Source organism: Silurus aristotelis, assembly GCF_946808225.1.
Source record: "Silurus aristotelis genome assembly, chromosome: 4".
Taxonomy (NCBI): Eukaryota; Metazoa; Chordata; class Actinopteri; order Siluriformes; family Siluridae; genus Silurus; species Silurus aristotelis.
In genome coordinates, this window is record NC_139577.1 from 7,874,019 (window position 1) to 7,894,795 (window position 20,777).

General features: G+C 40.0%; 2 protein-coding genes across 4 annotated transcripts; one reads left to right on the forward strand and one right to left on the reverse strand.

Annotated features, from left to right (window-relative positions):
- Positions 1 to 1,433: 1,433 nt before the first annotated feature.
- Positions 1,434 to 15,928, reverse strand: slc38a6 (solute carrier family 38 member 6). 2 transcript variants are annotated; one of them, XM_083539804.1, is made up of 16 exons: positions 15,638 to 15,928; positions 13,252 to 13,379; positions 11,078 to 11,151; positions 10,772 to 10,824; positions 10,631 to 10,670; positions 8,415 to 8,493; positions 8,221 to 8,303; positions 7,983 to 8,041; positions 7,488 to 7,547; positions 7,246 to 7,302; positions 6,941 to 7,020; positions 6,465 to 6,565; positions 2,584 to 2,708; positions 2,249 to 2,393; positions 1,967 to 2,061; positions 1,434 to 1,883 (listed from the first exon to the last, which is right to left on the reverse strand). In XM_083539804.1, the coding sequence occupies exons 1-16, from the start codon at positions 15,728 to 15,730 to the stop codon at positions 1,800 to 1,802; spliced, it is 1,356 nt and encodes a 451-aa protein (XP_083395930.1). In that variant the 5' UTR covers positions 15,731 to 15,928; the 3' UTR covers positions 1,434 to 1,799. The 2 variants fall into 2 exon arrangements, with proteins under 2 accessions (XP_083395930.1, XP_083395929.1); XM_083539803.1 differs by having other exon boundaries at positions 7,246 to 7,305.
- A 41-nt stretch (positions 15,929 to 15,969) lies between these two features.
- Positions 15,970 to 19,567, forward strand: trmt5 (tRNA methyltransferase 5). Of its 2 annotated transcripts, none has more exons than XM_083539800.1 (5): positions 15,970 to 16,062; positions 17,383 to 17,993; positions 18,083 to 18,207; positions 18,301 to 18,961; positions 19,168 to 19,567. In XM_083539800.1, the coding sequence occupies exons 1-5, from the start codon at positions 16,055 to 16,057 to the stop codon at positions 19,215 to 19,217; spliced, it is 1,455 nt and encodes a 484-aa protein (XP_083395926.1). In that variant the 5' UTR covers positions 15,970 to 16,054; the 3' UTR covers positions 19,218 to 19,567. The 2 variants fall into 2 exon arrangements, with proteins under 2 accessions (XP_083395926.1, XP_083395927.1); XM_083539801.1 differs by having other exon boundaries at positions 16,040 to 16,866; positions 17,035 to 17,993.
- The last annotated feature ends 1,210 nt before the right edge of the window (positions 19,568 to 20,777 follow it).

Below are 20,777 nucleotides of genomic sequence, written 5' to 3' on the forward strand. Positions count from 1 at the left end.
AACGACTCTCCCCATTTATCCGGGCTTGGGACCGGCACTAAGAGTGGCTGGGGTTGGTTCCCTGACCGAGGATCGAACCCGGGCCGCAGTGGTGAGGGCGCCGCATCCTAACCACTAGACCACCAGGGGACAGACAATCCAATACATATTGTAGTAAAATTTTTTTGGATGTAATGATTAAATTCGATTACAATTCAGTTTTATTTGTAGAGAGCTTTTAATAATAAAAAAAAATAAAATCACCCTGAGATGGTTTGAGGAAGAAATCTTGAGCGGAACCAAACTGAAAAAGGGAACCCATCCTCATCTGGGAAGCACCGAATGTTCATTTATTACAGTTCCATCATAGTTGAGGTGAACTGTTCAGTGATGGATGCTTAAATGCAAAACCACATTATTAGTCCTTTATGTAAACTGTGAACAAGAATAATTTACATTTTTTTTACATTTCCAACTTTTTTTTTTGGAAGGAATGTGAAAGTTAAAACAAATCTTTTTGTTCCTTTTCATGGTACTGGCTCACATTATTCGGTCACAACGGCATTCCATTCAGTGGAGTTTATTCAAAAATTGATATAACTGTAAGGACATTCTGTAAGATCTGGGTCATGTGATTCAGTACGACCTGAACGAACGAGTCACTGATTTAGTTCAGATGCGAGTCTCACTGGTTCAGCAAAGGAGAAAAGGAATATCTGGGCATGAAGAATAATAGATTTATAGATTGCAGTACCAGTCAAAGGTTTGGACACCTTCTCCTTCAGTGGATTTTCTTTCTTTCTTTTTATGAACTTCAACATTATTGTACTCACTCTTTCCTCTGCACAAGACCACTGATGGACATTATGAAGGCAAAAATGTCCCAAATGAATTTTTGACCAGACACATCAGTCAACTGTAAACCATTCCAGGTGACTACCACAGGAATCTGATGAGAGGTGCCAAGAGTTTGCTAAGCTGGTATCAAAGATAAAGATACTTTGGACAATCTAAGATATAAAACATATTCTGGGTTATTTCACACGTCAACATCATCCCACACATGTTCATTCATAGTTTAGATTCTTCACTATTTATATACAATGCTGAAAATAATTAAAATGAAGAAAAATCAGTGATCAGTGTGTCCGAACTTTTGCCTAAACGCAGCCTTGACTAAAAGATCATTACATTATTGTGATATTTTTTTTTTCTTTTAAATTCATTAGGTAAATATATTTTATATTATTATTATTGAATTGTTATGAATTGAATTCTCATTCTTTGCCGCAACACCAAAACCAAAGATTTTTTTACTTAATCAAAAGAATTGCTTTGCTTGGAAAAATCAAAATTACACGCACTGAGACAATCCTGAGGAAATGAAATATATAATCAATATATGATTATAATATATAATAAGTCTATAATCAAAACCAAAAAGACGATCATGATACAAAAAACAGCATTTCCCTTTTATCACTCAGCAACCTGAAATCACATACCATAGAAAAATGATACATTGGTTTACTATAAACATTAAGAAAATAAATCTGTATCAGACTCTGATCATGTCTGATTATCGTTGGTAATAAGGGTGTCCCCTGTCATAAAATGTAAACCATGTTGAGAAAATGTCGGTCTCTGTGTGTAAATGTGTAAAGCTTGCACCATGTCACAGTAAATACGGTCCCCCTGTGTAATTAAGTATAAACTACGTGTTCCGCTCATGACATCTCCAACTTATTAGGATTTGTTCAGTGTTCATGCAACTGTGCAAACGTTTGCAGAAGTGGAAGTAGAGGTCAGAGGTAATATTGTCAGGATGCCTGTGCCCACGAAATGATTATGACACTGAGACTCAGCAAACCCACAAACACACCAAACACCATAAGTGCGACAGCCTGGAAACACAGAAAGAGAGAGAGGTGAGATTTTATCTTTTCCAGTAATGTGTTAACTTAAAAATGTGTGTTTGTGTTTTCACCCCAATAAATTTGGAATTTCTGGTGCGGTCATTATTGACACGCAAATAAAACAGGGCGGGATACACGAACAGCAAACAGGTGGAGGTGGTGGAACCTGGAGAACATGCGTGCACACACACACACACACACAAACAGTAAAGTCACTAGAAATAATTAACGATTGCATTTTACTATAGTCATAACACACACACGTACACATGTACACAAAGAGTAAAGTCACTAGAAATTACTACAGTATGATTGCATTTTACTATAGTCATAACACACACACACAAACTCACCAACTACTCCGAAGACATTCCTGATGTCCGGGACGTAGATGGCCAGCAGCTCGATAATGATAATGAGGACAAATGTAGAGACGCAGTGAGACAACCAGGAGAAGGGTCTCTCTCCTCTAAATAATGTTAACATGGCTTTACGGGCCTGAGGTCAGAGGGAGGGACACAGAGAAAGGTCCGGATGCAGATTAGTAATCTAGGCTGTAGCTAATGGGAGGCTCCTGATTGTATATCCTATAATATAAATACTATGCAGTATAAATGAAGGTGCTTTGTGCATGATCTTAGTATAGAAACAGGAGGATGGAAGCGGTGTAGAAGAAATTGTCACTCACGGGGAAGTGGATGAGAGGCACAGTAAGCAGCACAGCCAATAGGATCGCGAGGCGCACCGACATCACCAACACATCACGTGGCAGGTAAACATCATATCCTCGCAACAACTCTGAGTCTACCTGACCTGAAACACACAAACAATTACAGTATCTCACAAAAGTGAGTACACCCCTCACATTTTAACAACCATTTTACTATATCTTCTCAAGGGCCAATACTATAGAAAGGAAAATTGGATATATTTTAGAGTAGTCAATGTGCAGCCTGTATAGCAGGACAGATTTACTATCCTCTCAAAAGAACTTAACATACAGCCATTATTCTCTAAATAGCTGGCAACAAATGTGAGTACACTCTAAGTGATAAAAGCTGTATGTCATATACATGAAAGCTGAAAGCTGTGTCCTTATCATGATGTTCATGTTTTCTTCTGCTTGACAGGACATTACAAATTTGTGTATCTTGTATAAGAGCAGTTATAATTTGGTGCTTTGAGTACAATTTTCTCATATTGACCACTGGATGTTTTACATGGCACCTCATGGCAAAGAACTCTCTGAGGAATTGATCATTAGCATTGTTACTCTTCATAAAGATGGCCAAGGCTTGGAGAAGATCATCGACACCCTGAAACTGAGTTACAGTACAGTGGTCAGGGTCATACAGAGAGTTTCCATTTGGAACAGACCTCGCAAGGGTCAATCAAAAAAGTCCTTGTGCTGTGGGTCAGGTGCAGAAGCTGCTTCAAAAACAGATGGATAGGTGCTGCCAGCATTGCTTTAAAGGTTGCAGAAGGTCCACTTGTCAGACCATACGCTGCACACTGCAACAAGTCGGTTTGCATGGCTGTCTTAAGGAAGCCTCTTCTTAAGCGGGTTTTACAAGAAAGCCCACAAACAGTTTGCTGAAGACAACCTGTGGAAGAGCATAAATTATTGGAACCATGTCCTGTGGTCTGATGAGATTAAGATAAACTTGTTTGGCTCAGATGGTGTCAACCATGTGTGCTGACGCCCTGGTGAGGAGTACCAAGAAAATTGTGTCTGGCCTATAGTCAAGCATGGTGGTGGTAGCATCATGGTCTGGGGCTGCATGAGTGAGGGATTGAGTTCATTGAGGGAAACATGGGTTCCATGTACTGTGACATTCTGAAGCAGAACATGAAAACGACTGCCAAGATGACAACTGCTTTGCTGAAGAAGCTAAAGGTGGTGGAGTGGCCAAGTATGTCTCCTGATCTGAACCCTATGGGCACCTGTGGGGCATCCAGCTCTGTAACGTCATTATGGAGGAGTGAAAGAGGATCCCAGCAACAACCTGTGCAGCTCTGGTGAATTCCATGTCCAGGAGGATTAAGGCCGTGCTGGATAACAATGGTGCTCATACTAAATATTTACACTTTGGACACAGTGTTGACATGTACTCACTTTTGTTGCCAGCTATTTTGCCAATAATGGCTGTAAAGTTATTTTCAGAGGGCAGTAAATCTGTACTGCTATACAAGCTGCACACTGACTACTCTAAAATATATCCAAGTTTTATTTCTATAGTATTGTCCCTTGTGAAGATACTAAAATATTTGCTAAAATGTGAGGGGTGTACTCACTTTTGTTAGATATTGTATATTTGCGACTGATGTAATCAATAAGTAAAACATTTTTATTTATTTATTTTTACTATTTTCAAGTACATGTTCAAAGCTATTCAGGATTCAAATCCCAACTAACAAAAACTAAAACTAAAAAAAATATTATTAATAATACAAAAAAAGAAAGGATCATTTGCGATTGGAATTACTAAATCTCATTCTGTGAAATTATTTATTTATTATTTATTTGGGGGATCGTTTTTATTGGATAATCTATTATTCATATTTTTATAATATTTTATTTACTATTATTTCAATAATTTGTATTTATTTAGGTAATCTTATTTGTAATTGTTTTTATTTAAATTTTTAATAATTTATTAAGAACTGTATATGCTTGGCCACCAGTCTATTTATTTATTCATTTATTTGGTGAATTAATTGATTGATAAGCTGTTTATACTGTTGCTAATTTATATTTGTTTATGCTGTATATACAGTGGGTACGGAAAGTATTCAGAACCCCTTAAATTTTTCACTCTGTTATATTGCAGCCATTTGCTAAAATCATTTAAGTTAATTTTTCTTCCTCATGAATGTACACATAGCACCCCATACTGACAGAAAAACACAGAATTGTTGACATTGTTGCAGATTTATAAAAAAAGTAAAACTGAAATTGCACATGGTCCTAAGTATTCAGACCCTTTGCTCAGTATTTAGTAGAAGCCCCCTTTTGATCTAATACAGCCATGAGCCTTTTTGGGAAAGATGCAACAAGTCTTTCACACCTGGATTTGGGGATCCTCTGCCATTCCTCCTTGCAGGTCCTCTCCAGTTCTGTCAGGTTGGATGGTAAACGTTGGTGGACAGCCATTTTTAGGTCTCTCTAGAGATGCTCAATTGGGTTTAAGTCAGGGCTCTGGCTGGGCCATTCAAGAACAGTCACGGAGTTGTTGTGAAGCCACTCCTTCGTTATTTTACCTGTGTGCTTAGGGTCATTGTCTTGTTGGAAGGTAAACCTTCGGCCCAGTCTGAGGTCCAGAGCACTCTGGAGAAGGTTTTTGTCCAGGATATCCCTGTACTTGGCCGCATTCATCTTTCCCTCGATTGCACCCAGTCGTCCTGTCCCTGCAGCTGAAAAACACCCCCACAGCATGATGCTGCCACCACCATGGTTCACTGTTGGGACTGTATTGGACAGGTAATGAGCAGTGCCTGGTTTTCTCCACACATACCGCTTAGAATTAAGGCCAAAAAGTTCTATCTCGGTCTCATCAGACCAGAGAATCTTATTTCTCTGGGTTTTTTTTAGCAAACTCCATGCGGGCTTTCATGTGTCTTGCACTGAGGAGAGGCTTCCGTCGGGCCACTCTGCCATAAAGCCCCGACTGGTGGAGGGCTGCAGTGATGGTTGACTTTCTACAACTTTCTCCCATCTCCTGACTGCATCTCTGGAGCTCAGCCACAGTGATCTTTGGGTTCTTCTTTACCTCTCTCACCAAGGCTCTTCTCCCCTGATAGCTTAGTTTGGCCAGACGGCCAGCTCTAGGAGGGTTTCAGGTCGTCCCAAACGTCTTCCATTTGAGGATTATGGAGGCCACTGTGCTCCTAGAAACCTTAGGTGCAGCAGAAATCTTTTTGTAACCTTGGCCAGATCTGTGCCCTGCCACAATTCTGTCTCTGAGCTCTTCAGGCAGTTCCTTTGACCTCATGATTCTCATTTGCTCTGACATGCATTGTGATCTGGAAGGTCTTATATAGACAGGTGTGTGGCTTTCCTAATCAAGTCCAATCAGTTTAATCAAACACAGCTGGACTCAAATGAAGGTGTAGAACCATCTCAAGGATGATCAGAAGAAATGGAAAGCACCTGAGTTAAATATATAAGTGTCACAGTAAAGGGTCTGAATACTTAGGACCATGTGATATTTCAGTTTTACTTTTTTAATAAATCTGCCAAAATGTCAAAAATTCTGTGTTTTCTGTCAATATGGGGAGCTGTGTGTACATTCATGAGGAAAAGAAATGAACTTAAATTATTTTAGCAAATGGCTGCAATAAAACAAAGAGTGAAAATTTAAGGGGCTCTGAATACTTTCCGTACCCACTGTATATCAGTTTACACTGTTTTATTATAAAAAAAAATAAAATAAAAAAAAAAGAATGTAGTATGTAGTAATAAACATTGTGTAATGGCTGTTGAAGACTTAAAACTGATCTGAATGAGATTTTGGTTTCTTACAGGAAGTGAGAAGTGAAGGTTTGGGCCACATGCCCCACCTGTCTTACCATAGAAGGTCAGATAGCCAAAGAGGGCAGAGACCAGGTAGACCAGAAAGCTGAGAGATATGCTCACATTGGCCACTTTCTGCATCCTCTGCTTAGTGGGTCTGAAACACACACACACACACACACACACACACACACACACACACACAGACACACACAGACACACACACAGACACACAGAGTATATGCAATCATGCCCTTTAGTATTAGAAGTAGTAGTTCTGTAAAGTGTTGCTAGGCAACCACAATTTAAGGAGAGACAGCGGCTAATTATCTAGACTGTAATTGTAGTGATCATCAGTGTTGTGTTTAACCAATCAGTGAAGTTCCATACAATAAGCTCCGCCCCTAATAAGTCCTTAATATATTACAAATCTCAATATATCTCAAACAGGATATATTTCCCCTGTTGTTCGAGAGTTCTGTGTGTGTGTGTGTGTGTGTGTGTGTGTGTGTGTGTGTGTGTGTTTACTGACCGCTGGAGCTCACAGTAAATGGGCAAGACTGCAGTGTGACACAAGAAGGAGAAAGCCATAGTGGGGATGGCATAGGCGCTCTTACACACACACACACACACACACACACACACACACACACACACACACACACACACACACACACACAGTGTGTTAGTACTTGTATACTATGATGTGATATGGAAGAATATGATTAATAAAATGATATAATGAGATTGATGTGTGTGTGTGTGTGTGTGTGTGTGTGTGTGTGTGTGTGTGTGTGTGTGTGTGTGTGTGTGTGTGGGTGTATGTGTGAATCTCACCTTACTGGAAAAGATAAAGAGACGAGCGTTGCAGTCTGAGACAGATGAGTTAGAGATCTGCTACACACAAAAATAAGAGACAAAAATATGAGTGTGTAGATGTGTGGGTGTGTGTGAGAGAGAGAGAGAGAGAGAGAGAGAGAGAGAGAGAGAGAGAGAGAGAGAGAGAGAGAGAGAGAGAGAGAGATAGTGTGTGTATGTGTGTGTGTGTGTGTGTGTGTGTGTGTGTGTGTGTGTATTACCAGAGTGAGAGTAGAGTTGTCAGGCAGTGGACATGGAACTGACCATTTCTTCACCACCACCTGAACACATAAGGTAATCAGTCAATTCAGTCATTAATAAATTCTGTGTTCTGGACTCTGATTGGCCAGAAGGTGGAACAGAATTCTCTAGAACAGCAGTTCTGACAGTAGTGCAGCTTTATATATTCATGCACTCCTTCTGATGCATTATGGTCACTATAGCAGCGGCTTGTTCAAAGAGACTTGGACAAATTCTTGGTCTGTAAGGAGACGTTTGTGTAACGTATGGAAGGAGTCTCCAGTGTGAGCACTTTGTAACAGTCAGCATTAAAGCTGTAAAATCTTCAGGACAGAGGAGTTTACATGTCATGCAGAATGTGTGTTTATAGATGCTATAATGTAAGAGAACAGGAACATTAAATGTAACTCTAAATCGATCAAAATTATGATTAGATTCTAGATTGCTGTGGTGTAAAAGAAATAAAAACAACTTGCCACAACAGCAAAAAACAGCATGAAAAAGAACGACAGGCTGCTGCTGTAACCCAGGAAACCTGCCAGCACACACACACACACACATACACACACACACACACACACACACACACACACACACACACACACACACACACACACACACACACAAGATAGAGAGCAAAACTAATCATAAAGCTAACACACACACACACACACACACACACACACACACACACACAAACACAATCCTACTTACCAATTTTGGGCAGCAGAGCAAGAGGAAGCACCACACACACTGTGGCCAGGATCAATAAATCCACACCATTCTCATACCATACACTGTGCACACACACACAAACACACACACACATTCATTTATATAGAAACTGTTTTGTTTTTAAACCATTTGTAAATTCCCTCAAGGCTCTAATTATAACTGGGGCAATTTACCCAGAATGCTCTGCTTTGATAAAGCTGCTGATGGTGGGAGGAAGTTCCATCTTTAGGATGAACATGTAGGTAGCCATGGCTGTGAGAGAGGGAGGGAGGGAGGGAGGGGGGGAGAGAGAGAGAGAGAGAGAGAGAGAGAGAGAGAGAGAGAGAGAGAGAGAGAGAGAGAGAGAGAGAGAGAGAGAGAGAGAGAGAGAGAGAGAGAGAGAGAGAGAGAGAGAGAGAAAGCAAAATGTGTAACACACACAATTAGTTTTACAGTGTGTTCAATACGTATTTCAAATATAAAATAGGATTTTGTCATTAGTATTTAATAGGGTTAATAAAAATGGCTTCAAATTTCGTATCAAAGTACTTGTTTTGTATTTTTGTAGTTATAATATTGTAATAATAATATTATAATAATAATATAATAATATTGTAAAATACTTTGTAAGAAGTCAACATGATGACGTCATAGAAAATGCGGCCTCTAATTGATGCCTACTCAGTAGTTGCCCAGACTTTTCAAATAGGTGTCCAATGATTGATGAAATAAATATTTGATTGCTGAATATTAAACCCTATTTGAAGTTGCTGTTTAGTAGGATTATGATTTTGCATACCATTGCATGAATGACTGCCTGATATATAATAATATTAAATTTATGATTAAGTTGTTAGAAACTAGTTGCTATGAACACAGGTGCCATCAGTCGTCTTCTTATAAATGACTTGTTTATCATTGAGTGGGTGTTCTATATGTCAGATTTATTGCGTGACTCAGCCTGAGAAAAGTTGTCGCTATCAGACATTGTTTACTTTATAAATTGAGTCAGTGTAATGGTGAAGGTGATCAAATAGGCCCATTAATGGAACGTTTTATGCTCCCAAAAATACAGTAGTTTGTTTTGATGCATGATGTGGCTGCTGTATTTTGTAGTTTATTTTGATATACTTTTTTTTATTTTAAAATATATATATAATATATATAACACCAACATAAAATATATGTTGGTGTACCTTTGTTCAACCCTGGTTCAATGTGTGTAGTAGATGTTTACTTATTATAATCTTTGTGTGTGTGTGTGTGTGTGTGTGTGTGTGTGTGTGTGTGTGTGTGTGTGTGTGTGTGTGTGTGTGTGTGTGTATTTAAGTATCCAATGTACTATGATTTTTTATGGCTATAATGTTCCTATTATCATTTTTGCTTGGAATGATATTAATAAGTTAAACACGAATTGATATCTAATAAATGATAATGAGCCCAAAACCTTCTTTTTAACCACTTCAAAAGAATCACGTAAATAAGACCACAGGTGGTGTGGCGAGTTCGAATCTGAAGTTTCTTTCATTGTTTATTCCTCCTTAAATGTTCTGTTCGCTGTTATACTGATGCTGAACTGTAATTTGGTGATAAGTAGATACCACCAAGCGCCAATCACAATAAAAACAGCACTCTACCCTGATTGGTGGCTTGCTGTCTGCTTGGTCAGTTGCGTTTTTATTCTTATAATTATAAACCAATGACCGATTTCACAAAATGTAGTGGAGTAAAAAGTATAAGATATTGTATGGAGTGAAGTTACAATGAAAGTCTCCCCAAAATGAAATACTGCAGTAAAGTACAGATTACTGTTTGTGTAACCTGCTGCTGTAACACAGTTATTTCCATCACGGGGTCAATAAAGTATGTCTAAGTCTAATTACATTTACTGTCCACCACTTACCCAGCCATTAGGGTTGCACAAGCAAGTGCACTGTTAATACCTGTCCCAAGCCCGGATAAATGGGGTGGGTTGCGTTAGGAAGGGGATCTAGCATAAAACATGGAGGAGGAAAAAAAGAAGGCGAAGGAGGAGGTTTATGGATGTGGTGAGGGAAGACATGCAGGTAGTTGGGTTGAAAAAGGGCAGATGTAGAGGACAGAGTGGTATGGAGATGGATATTCCACCGTGGCGACCCCTAATGAAAGCAGCCGAATGAAGAAGAAGAAGACTGTCCACCACTGCTGTGTATAATGTGTATGTGTGTGTGTGTGTGTGAGTGTGCAGCATATGTGTAGCATGCATAGTGTGTGTACTGCATATGTGCAGTCTGTATGTGTGTAGAGTGCATATGCAGTGTGTGTGTGTGTGTGTGTGTGTGTGTGTGTGTGTGTATAGATTACTGTGTGTGTGTGTGTGTGTGTGTGTGTGTGTGTGTGTGTAGTTTATAGTGCGTGTGTGATTCCTTACCCCCTATGTTCTGGATGAGGATGGTACATGCCACCAGAACCTTACAGAGAAAAACAAACACGGAGATGTAAACCCAAATCCCTCCTTGTTATGCATGTAGTGCACTAGATAGGGTGTAGGAGACGATTAAGGCCTGCATACCTTTCCAGCTTTGCTGAAGGCTCTCTCTCCCAGTCCTTCATACGAGCTCAAGCCTACATGCGAATAATACACACATTCTTTTATCACTGAACTCATTACTACTCTTTCTAAATAACATCTATACAATATAAAGTTATAGAGATGTGAAAGAATGAAAGAAAAGATTATTTCACAAACATGAAGCAAACACACACACACACACAGAATGGTGTTAGACTGAAAGCAGAATATTAATCCTCGGCAGCAGGACCAGGGGCATTTGGGGGTTAGAAGATGCAAGAGTAATGAGGTTAAAGGTCATATCACCTGTCTGGTCACACAGTGTGAGTAGGAGGTGGACGGAGTAGGCGGCCAAACTGGAGACCAGCAACAACAAAATACTGCACACAACACACAGGCACTTTAACACAGCGTGTGTGTGTGTGTGCACGTGATACACATGTATATCATGCTTAAGGTGAACTTACTGAGACAATTTTAGCAACACACAGCTCTATATAGAACTGTAAATAATATTAATAATGTTTAAGTAAAACTAATACAGTACTCTGAATGTAAATGTATATAATTTATTTATATTTTTTTTATACTTTGTAATTTTTTTTGGCAATATGCTGCTCTATAATTGGAACAAAAGTGATATACTGTGTATAAAATATAATAAGAACTAAGTTCAATCCTACTCCTTAATAACTAATAAAACTAAAAACTAATTACGATAACTACTAATAATAGTATTTGACACATCAGCATTTTTATCAGTAAGGGGATTTCTAAGTGGTCTATTGACACAAAATTTCCACCAGATGTAGCCATCAAGCCAAATATTGAATTCATACAAAGAAGTCAGAACATTTAAGTATACAAGTTGAGTCATAATAAATAAAGTGAAATGACACAGGGAATAAGTATTAACACATGAAGATAACAAGGTGCAAAAAGGCACAGAAAGCCAGGAGATTACCTGAAATCTGTCAGTATTGAGAAAGAAACCCTGCCCCCTATCAGTACTAATTGATATCAGCTGCTTTAGTCCTAATTGATGGCCTAGAAAGGCTTCTCATTACCCAGGAGGCACACAGGAAAGACTTCATGATGGGTAAAAGCAAAGAACTCTTTCAAGATCTTCGTAATCTTATCGTTGAAAAGCATTTTGATGGGATTGGTTATAGGCGCATTTCCAGAATGCTGAATGTTCCTGTGAGCACTGTGGGTGGGGGCCATTTTCCGGAAATGGAAGCATCAGTTTACCATAAACCGGCCACGATCAGGTGCTCCACGTAATATCCCTGTCCGAGAAGTCCAAAGAATAATCAGGAGAGTTCGCCAAGAGCCAAGAACCACTCGGGCAGAACTTCAGGAAGACCTTGCATCAGCAGGTACTGTTGTTTCAAAGAAAACTATAAGCAATGCACTCGACCGCCATGGCATCCATGCACGATCACCACGCAAGACTTCATTGCTAAACAAACTATAGTATGGTCAGATGAAAGCAAAATTTTACTTTTTGGCAGTCATTCTACACACCATGTTTGGAGAAGAAATGGCACTGCCCACCACCCAAGAACACCAAAGCAACAGTTAAGTTTGGGGGTGGAAGCATCATGGTTTGGGGCTGCTTTTCAGCAAGGGGTACTGGCAGACTTCATATTATTGAAGGCAGAATGAATGGAGAAATGTACCGGGACATTCTGGATAATAATCTGCTGCCATCTACCAGAAAGCTGAAAATAAAAAGAGGGTGGACATTTCAGCAAGACAATGATCCCAAACACAAGGCCAAGGAAACAATGAAGTGGTTTCAAAGAAAGAAAATCAAGTTGCTTGAATGGCCCAGTCAATCACCTGACCTAAATCCCATTGAAAATCTATGGAGAGAACTGAAGGTCAAAGTTCATAAAAGAGGCCCAAGGAACCTTCAAGATTTAAAGACAATTTGTGTGGAAGAATGGGCCAGAATCACTCCTGAGCAATGCAGACGACTGGTCTCCCCATACAAGAGGCGTCTAGAAGCTGTAATCACCAACAAAGGCTTTTCTACAAAGTATTAAATAAAGTGTGTTCAGTACTTATTCCCTGTGTCATTTAACTTTATTTATTATGACTCAACTTTTATACTTAAATGTTCTGTTTCTTTGTATGAATTCAATATTTGGCTTGATGGCTACATCTGGTGGAAATTTTGTGTCAATAGCCCACTTAGAAATCCCCTTACTGATAAAAATGCTGATGTGTCAAATACTTATTTACCCCGCTGTATAATCGCAAGCACCGTCTATTTAGCTAAATGTTAATTTTTCCTGAATGCTCTCATACTGAGGACAGGCAGGAGGAAACACCTTCACATTCCACAGCTTTATATTCCATATAATCTGCAGATAAACTTGTAGTAAATGACCAGCTGCTGCTAATCCTGTCTCATCAATTCGTCCATCTTCTGATATGTTTAACGCATTAAAGCAGTAGGATGTACAGCTCACCTGAAGGCCACGATGCCTGTGCTGGCCATAGCGTACGCTAACCCCAGGATCCCACTTCCCATGATGGCGTTCATCAGATTAAATACAGAGAACATAAAAGAGGATGAACCTGAGGAGACCTGACCATCCTAAAACACACACAGAGTTAATAGTAATATTATTAGTAATAGTTAGTGTGTGTGTGTGTGTGTGTGTGTGTGTGTGTGTGTGTGTGTGTGTGTGTGTAGAAGCTGCAGGGGGTTTCTCATAAATGATGCACATTCGTGTGAAGGTTCTGACCCGAGTATTAATGAGATACGTGAACATTTCGCATTTTTACATCACTGTTACTCTCATATCTTTCTTCACACATCATGGACATGAGATTCTGCACCCTCTGCATCTGTTGGAGTGGCACATCTAGATTAGATCATGTTTATCATTTAAAACATATGACTTGTTAAATAATTAGTGACAAATGACTGTCGTTTTTAATATCTAGGCAAAATCAGGTATCATTCAATCTAATTCACCCTCTTCTGTATCTGTTTGTTACAGGATTTAACACTCATTTTCTTTTCTTCCTCTCTGATCTCCAATCCACAAACTTCTCCTGCCATCATGCTGATACCCATCCTGTACATTTTACTGCATTATATTGTATTATAGACACTACTGTGTCTTCTATTTATAAATATGCCACTTCTTATTTAATTTTGTAATTACATGTTGCTCACATTACCAATAAATGAAAGTACATTCTGTTGGCCATGAAATGGTAATCAGATCAGACCAGTGCCATCTCTAATTCTTTTTATGATTATTATTTATGTTATTATCATTAGTATTGAGTAAGACAGTAAGCAGAAATGTTAACCAGGGTATGAGACATTCGACCTTCTGGAAAAAAAAAAGGGAAACGAACGATATACTTCTTTAAAAACACATTTGACCAGGACATGTTTCAGCAGCCGAGCGATTTTTAATCCACATCATCAGAACAAAACTAAAAGTTCAGCAAGAACACAGCTGCAAAAAAAGTGCAAAGTGCACAAGAGCTGCATGTGACTGCACTGACCACAAAGTACCATGTCCAAACACAAACACAGACACACAGCAGGAATACACAGCGCATGACAACGAATTGTGACTGTGTGTGTGTGTGTGTGTATATATATATATATATATATATATATATATATATATATATATATATATATATATATATATATATATATATATATAAAAATAAAGAGAGAGAGATGTAAAGTCCATGGTTCAGGTTATGATCATTATTATCACGTGATTGCTCACACTTCTCACACATCCTGCAGCTTTGAAAGATCCTGTGGTTTCGTGATTACCCTTTACAGGATGTCCTGCATCATTAATAAACGAGCTACAGTTAGTCCAGAATGCAGCAGCCAGAGTTCTTACAAGGTCCAGAAAATATGATCACATAACCCCAATCTTCTCATCCCTACACTGGCTACCTGTTAAGTTTCGAATCGACTACAAACTACTGCTTCTTACTTACAAAACACTAAATAGTTTAGCTCCCATTTATCTTACTAGTCTTTTAACACGCTACAATCCATTACGGTCCTTAAGATCCCAAAACTCTGGACCTTAAGTAGTTCCTAGAATAGCAAAGTCCACTAAAGGTGGTAGAGCATTCTCACATTTAGCTCCTAAACTTTGGAACAGTCTTCCTGACAGTGTTCGGGGTTTAGACACACTCTCCCAGTTTAAGTGCAGATTAAAGACGTATCTTTTTTAGCAAAGCCTACACATAACGCACATCACATTATAACCTTGTGCTCCAGAACATCTGATCACATGCACATTATCAACTTGTCCTGTTAATATCATGAACAGCAGCTACGCTAATTCCTCTCCACTGCTTCTCTTTCTCTCCCCATCCCGAGGCATCCTGAGGTTGCGCCAGCTTCCAGTCGTGTCCCACCTCGTGAAGATTGTGGACCTTTAAAGAAGTAGATGCCGAACTCGTAAACATCCCGAACCATCTAAAGACGTACCATTTGTATAAGGTTTGCACATTGGCGCAAATGTTGAGCTATTTTATGAGTTGCTCAGTAGCCCCTGGAGGAAGGACATTACTCATAATCACACATTCCAGTGCTCATGCAATTAGCTCTCATTCTCCAATGTTCTGTATTGTTTAAAGATATATAATCACACTCTTGATATCACCCAAATGAGGATGGGTTTCCCTTTTGAATCTGGTTCCTCTCAGTGACCTTGGCTGCTCATAAGGGATAAATACACATCGTTCACCTTAACTTTTAAAATTCTGTAAAGTTGCTTTGAGACAATGTCTGTTGTTAAGCGCTATAGAAATAAACTTTTAATAAACTGTTTGTGTGTGTGTGTGTGTGTGTGTTACCTGTCCCAGAAGTGTCGTTGTCTCATCTCCGTCTTCTTCTGTCCGATATCCTCCTTCACTCTGCACCGTTGTATTATCTATCTCTGTTTTCATTTCCACTTCTCTTTCTGTCTTTCTGTCTTACTTTCCTCCTCAGGCCTCAGATAAACGCTTCATTACCTCCTACAAGCCGCTCATTCTTTTTTTTTTTTTAAATCACTTTTTCTAACATATATACATACCAGTAAAGATTGATTGCGGCTCCTCTACACCTTTTCGCTCGCCTTTCTAACTATTGTGGTCATGTGACCACCTGGAATGTTTACGCGTCAGTGAATGACGTTGACGCTCTCGCCGCTCTCATCCAATCAGAAAGGGGAAACGAGTCGCCAAAAGATGACGTCAAAGGAAATCCCTCGTGTGTGAGCAGCTGGGGGAATGTTAAGGTAAGAAGCGGAGTTTGACTGTCTGCAACATGAAACACATTATTAGTAGTAAATTCACATGGGGTATAAGTGACGGAGTTATGTCAGTATACATGTATCATTATGTATCAATGTATTATTAAATATACACCGGAATGATTTCGGGTTTTTCTCCTATAGAGAATCATTGGATGTGAAATGATTTCATTGCAAGATGTAATTATTTAATTTTTCCCAGTGAAGCCCTACTGAAACATCAAATAAAAGCTTATTTCAGCAGCGGTGTATTCGCGAGTATTATTATTAGTAGAGGTCGACCGATTTTTTTTAACGATTTTTTTTTTACCGATACCGAAAGCTCGGTTGGATTGTACATGCCGATACCCGATTAATCAACCAATACTTTTTTAAATGGATACTGGATTAAAAACAAACAAACGTAACACTCCATGAAAACTAGTACTAAACTTTATTACAAAAATAAATTTAACGCAATGGGCTTTGTGAAGACATTAGCTATTTTAAGCATGACTGTTTGGATTTATGTGAAATAATGTTTTAAAGAAATATTCAATTTGTAACATTAACTGAACTCTAATAATGTTTTGATTATTGTTTGTAAATTTCACCATTTACTGATGCATTACATAAATTTTCATTTGATCTGTTAACTTGAGTTAATGCACTATGAATTAACATGAATGAGGTGCAGCGCGCAGTCTCACGTGCCAAAACAAATATTATTCGCCTTTAGAGGCCGCTCTCCTTCTGTAATGTAATGTAACCCGGAAAAACTACCGGTATGGATTTTTGCCGATTGTTCCCGCAATCAACTATTAGTTGCAGAGTAATTTATCTGCAAATTTATATGCAAAACAATAAATCGGTCAAACTTTTTTTTTTTATATGGTTTGGACATGTGCAGAGGAGGGATATGAGATATATCGGTAGAAGAATGCTAATGATGGAGCCACCAGGCAGGTTAAGAGGAAGGCTAAGGAGGTGGTTTACGGATGTGGTGAGGGAAGATTTGATTGATTTAAAAAAGACAGATGAATCCTGACCCCTAACAGGAGCAGCCTGTTTTTTGTTTAGTTTTTTACATTTGGGGATAAACATCTCCAACAACAATTAATTATGAGAAGAAGTGTTAATAACATAATAAATGAATCAGTTTCTTTTAGTAATGAACACTTAATGAAATTAAGAATGAGACACACGTTAAATAAAATACGCTTAGTTTTCACCAAATTATCAAATGATTGCCTTTTTATTCCTGTCCGTCCTGTAAATATTGTAGGTTCAGATGTGTGTGTGTGTGTGTGATTTTTGACACTGCAGGAGACTTGTCAGGCTGCTCGCTCTAATTGATTTTCCTCACCCTGCTGGAGTTCATCCCCTCGTCTCCCGTCCCATCACAGCATCTGAGGGCCGTTTCTCCTCCGCGTTGCGCATGCAGTCTGTGATGACGGATCCTGAACTCAGCCTGTACCAGCCCCCCGCTGTGACACGAGGGATGACCGTCTTGGATCGTGACGCTTTCACACAGACGGTCGTGGTTCCTGCGATACGGATCCCCACCCGCATCCTCAACCGACTCGTCAAGAGTCTGAAGAAGGTAGCGCTGCAGAGGCCGGGTCTAAAACGTGTTGTAGACGATGACGAGGCAAAGGAGACAGATGGCGAACACCGGCTGCTACTGTTGGATCCTCAAAGAATCAAATCGGCCGAATCGTTTAGCCAGGAGGAGTCAGCAGCACTAAAGGCATTGGGGGTGGAGCCTGAGATCCGACATTACCCGCTCAAGCTGACGTACGAGAACCTGAAGAGCGAGGAGGTGCTACGCGCAGTGCTTCCTGAAGGGCTTGACGTGACGTCAGGGTTCAGCCGAGTAGGCCACATCGCTCACATGAATCTCAGAGACCACCAGTTGGCGTACAAAAATCTGATAGGTGAAAAAGGGGGCAGGAACACGGCCGGGTTGTGGTATATGCCTAACCTCTTTTGTAATAATTATTTTAAATGATATGCAATCCCACAGGTCAGGTGATCATTGACAAGAACCCGGGCGTTACCTCTGTAGTGAACAAAACCAACACCATCGACTCGACTTACAGAAACTTTCAGATGGAGGTGTTAGCTGGAGAAAACGACATGGTGGCAAAGGTGAGTAGTAAAGAAAGCATTTGGATGAAAGGAAGGACGTCTTGTTGTGTGTTCCTTATTATTATAGGTTTTATGTTCTCATTCTTTTTCCAGGTGAAGGAGAACGGCGTGTCGTACGAGTTTGATTTCTCGCGCGTGTACTGGAACCCTCGACTCAGCACGGAGCACGAGCGCGTGGTGTCGCTGCTCCGCCGAGGTGACGTGGTGTTTGATGTCTTCGCCGGAGTCGGACCGTTCTCGGTGTTAGCAGCGCGTCGTGGCTGCTCCGTCTTTGCCAACGACCTTAATCCTGAGTCCTACAAGTGGCTTCAGCACAACGCAAAGCTCAACAAGGTCGACTCCAAGGTCACAACCTTTAACCTCGATGGCCGGGAGTTCATCCAAGGCCCGATGCGAGAGCGTCTCCCTGATCTGATCAAGAGCTCGGGTTCTTCATCCGCTATCCACGTGATCATGAACCTGCCAGCGTTAGCTCTCGACTTCCTGGACGCCTTCAGAGGCTTGCTGAGGGGAGGTGAGGCTGACCCGAATCCTGACGATCACGTCCTGCCAAGGCTGCACGTTTATGGCTTCTCCAAAGAGGACGAGCCCGAGAGGGACGTTCTGGAACGAGCGGAACTCAAGTTAGGGACCTCGCTAAAAGGATGGAGTAAAGTGCACATGGTTAGAAATGTGGCGCCCAACAAGGAAATGATGTGTGTGAGCTTCAGCATGCCGAGAGATGTCCTGTATGGAGAAGACCGGGTGGAGGAGGGTGGGTCTCTCTCTCTCTCTCTCTCTCTCTCTCTCTCTCTCTCTCTCTCTCTCTCTCTCTCTCTCTCTCTCTCTCTCTCTCTCTCTCTCTCTCTCTCTCTCTCTCTCTCTCTCTCTCTCTCTCTCTCTTTCTTTCTTTCTTTCTTTCTTTCACACGCACATACATGCACAAATGAATACTTAATAACCTCTGTCTCTTTGCTCCAGGATGCTCAGAAGAACCGTCTCCGAAGAGGCCAAAATACGAGGAGACATGATAAACTCATCCATATGGACAATCAGAATCATTCTTTGTTACGATTTTGTTTTATTAAAGAAGAGATTTATTCTCTCATAAGGATTGTTATAATGTTTTATTTTTTTATTTTTTTTAAATCTGTAAATAAACAAGTTACCACTGTTCACTTGCTCACTGTTAATCAATATTAATTACTGGTGTTATACATGAATCAATCCATCTCTTAATATCATCATTATGATGCCACAGCTATAGAAACCATTAATATACTAGAGAAACGCAATATAACAGAGTGCTGCATCACACACAGGAATCATGCAGTGAGAATGAATGTCAAAAGCAAGAAACACAATAAACACAATTCAACAAGTCTCTTTCTTACTGTAGCCACAACTGCTGATCGCTATCGCTGATAGTCCATGAAGACTTCTGCCTGACCTCATCAGTCAACCTGTCCATCACCACTGCAAACAGGAAACCCTATGATCCTCCTTTTTCTTAAAATACGTATTCACCACTGCCATTTCCATCCTTTTAGCAAAATCTACCACCATCTGCTCTTCCACATTCCTCTCCTTAAGGCCATACCTACCCATAACCTCCTCATCACCTCTGTTCCCTTCCCCTACATGCCCATTAAAGTCTGCCCCAATCACCAATCATTTATTCCTAGGTTCACCTTCTACCGCTTCATCTAATTCACTCCAGAATTTTTCCTGCTCCTCCATTTCACAACCCACTTGTGGAGCATAGGCACTGATGACATTTATCATTACCCCTTCAACTTCCAGCTTCACGTTCATCACTCTATCAGAAACTCTCTTCACCTCCACTACACTCTTACTGTATGCTTCCTTCAGAATCACCCCTACACCATTTCTCTTTCCATCCACACCATGATAAAACAGTTTAAATCCACCTCCAATGTTCCTGGCCTTTCTCCCTTTCCACTTGGTCTCCTGAACACACAACATATCTAACTTTCTCCTCTCCATCATATCAGCTACCTCTCTCCCTTTACCAGTTATAGTACCAAAATTTAAAGTACCAACCCGAACCTACACTCTCCTACACTCTCCTTTCCCTGCCGTCTCTGTAGACGTCTTCCTCCTCTCCTTCTCCTCCTTCGGCCAACAGTAGCCCAATTTCCACCTGTACCCTGTTGGCTAACGATACCTGTGGCGGTCGTTGGTAACCTGGACCTCGACCGATCCGGTATAAAATTCTCTTTCGTGATCCGCATATTTGATTTGGCACATGTTTTTACACTGGATGCCCTTCCTAACGCAACCCTCCCCATTTACCTGGGCTTGGGACCTGCACTAAGAGTGCACTGGCTTGTGCAACCCTAACCACTGAGTTAAGAATTGAATACATATTCATGGACAAAAATATATTAAAACATAAGTCAGTAATTCTGATAGGGAGAAGGGTGGTAGCTCAGTGGTTAGGATGTTTGACTTTTAATCAGAAGGTTTTGAGTTTAAATCCCATTGCTGTAAATGTACATAATAGGCCCACCACTGAAATTAATCACTATTTTATTTTTAAGTATATTTTGATTTGTATTTAATCATAC

What these genes read in the sequence shown, in the direction of transcription:
- slc38a6 (XM_083539803.1), bottom strand. Translation starts at nt 15,730, where the DNA reads ATGAAAACAGAGATAGATAATACAACGGTGCAGAGTGAAGGAGGATAT. An exon ending in CACACTGTGTGACCAGACAG is followed by an intron (nt 10,825 to 11,077) that starts GTGATATGACCT and finishes ATTCGCATGTAG; the next exon opens with GCTTGAGCTCGTATGAAGGA. An exon ending in GAAATTCCAAATTTATTGGG is followed by an intron (nt 1,884 to 1,966) that starts GTGAAAACACAA and finishes CTGTGTTTCCAG; the next exon opens with GCTGTCGCACTTATGGTGTT.
- trmt5 (XM_083539800.1), top strand. An exon ending in AAAACGACATGGTGGCAAAG is followed by an intron (nt 18,208 to 18,300) that starts GTGAGTAGTAAA and finishes TTCTTTTTCCAG; the next exon opens with GTGAAGGAGAACGGCGTGTC. An exon ending in AGAAGACCGGGTGGAGGAGG is followed by an intron (nt 18,962 to 19,167) that starts GTGGGTCTCTCT and finishes TCTTTGCTCCAG; the next exon opens with GATGCTCAGAAGAACCGTCT.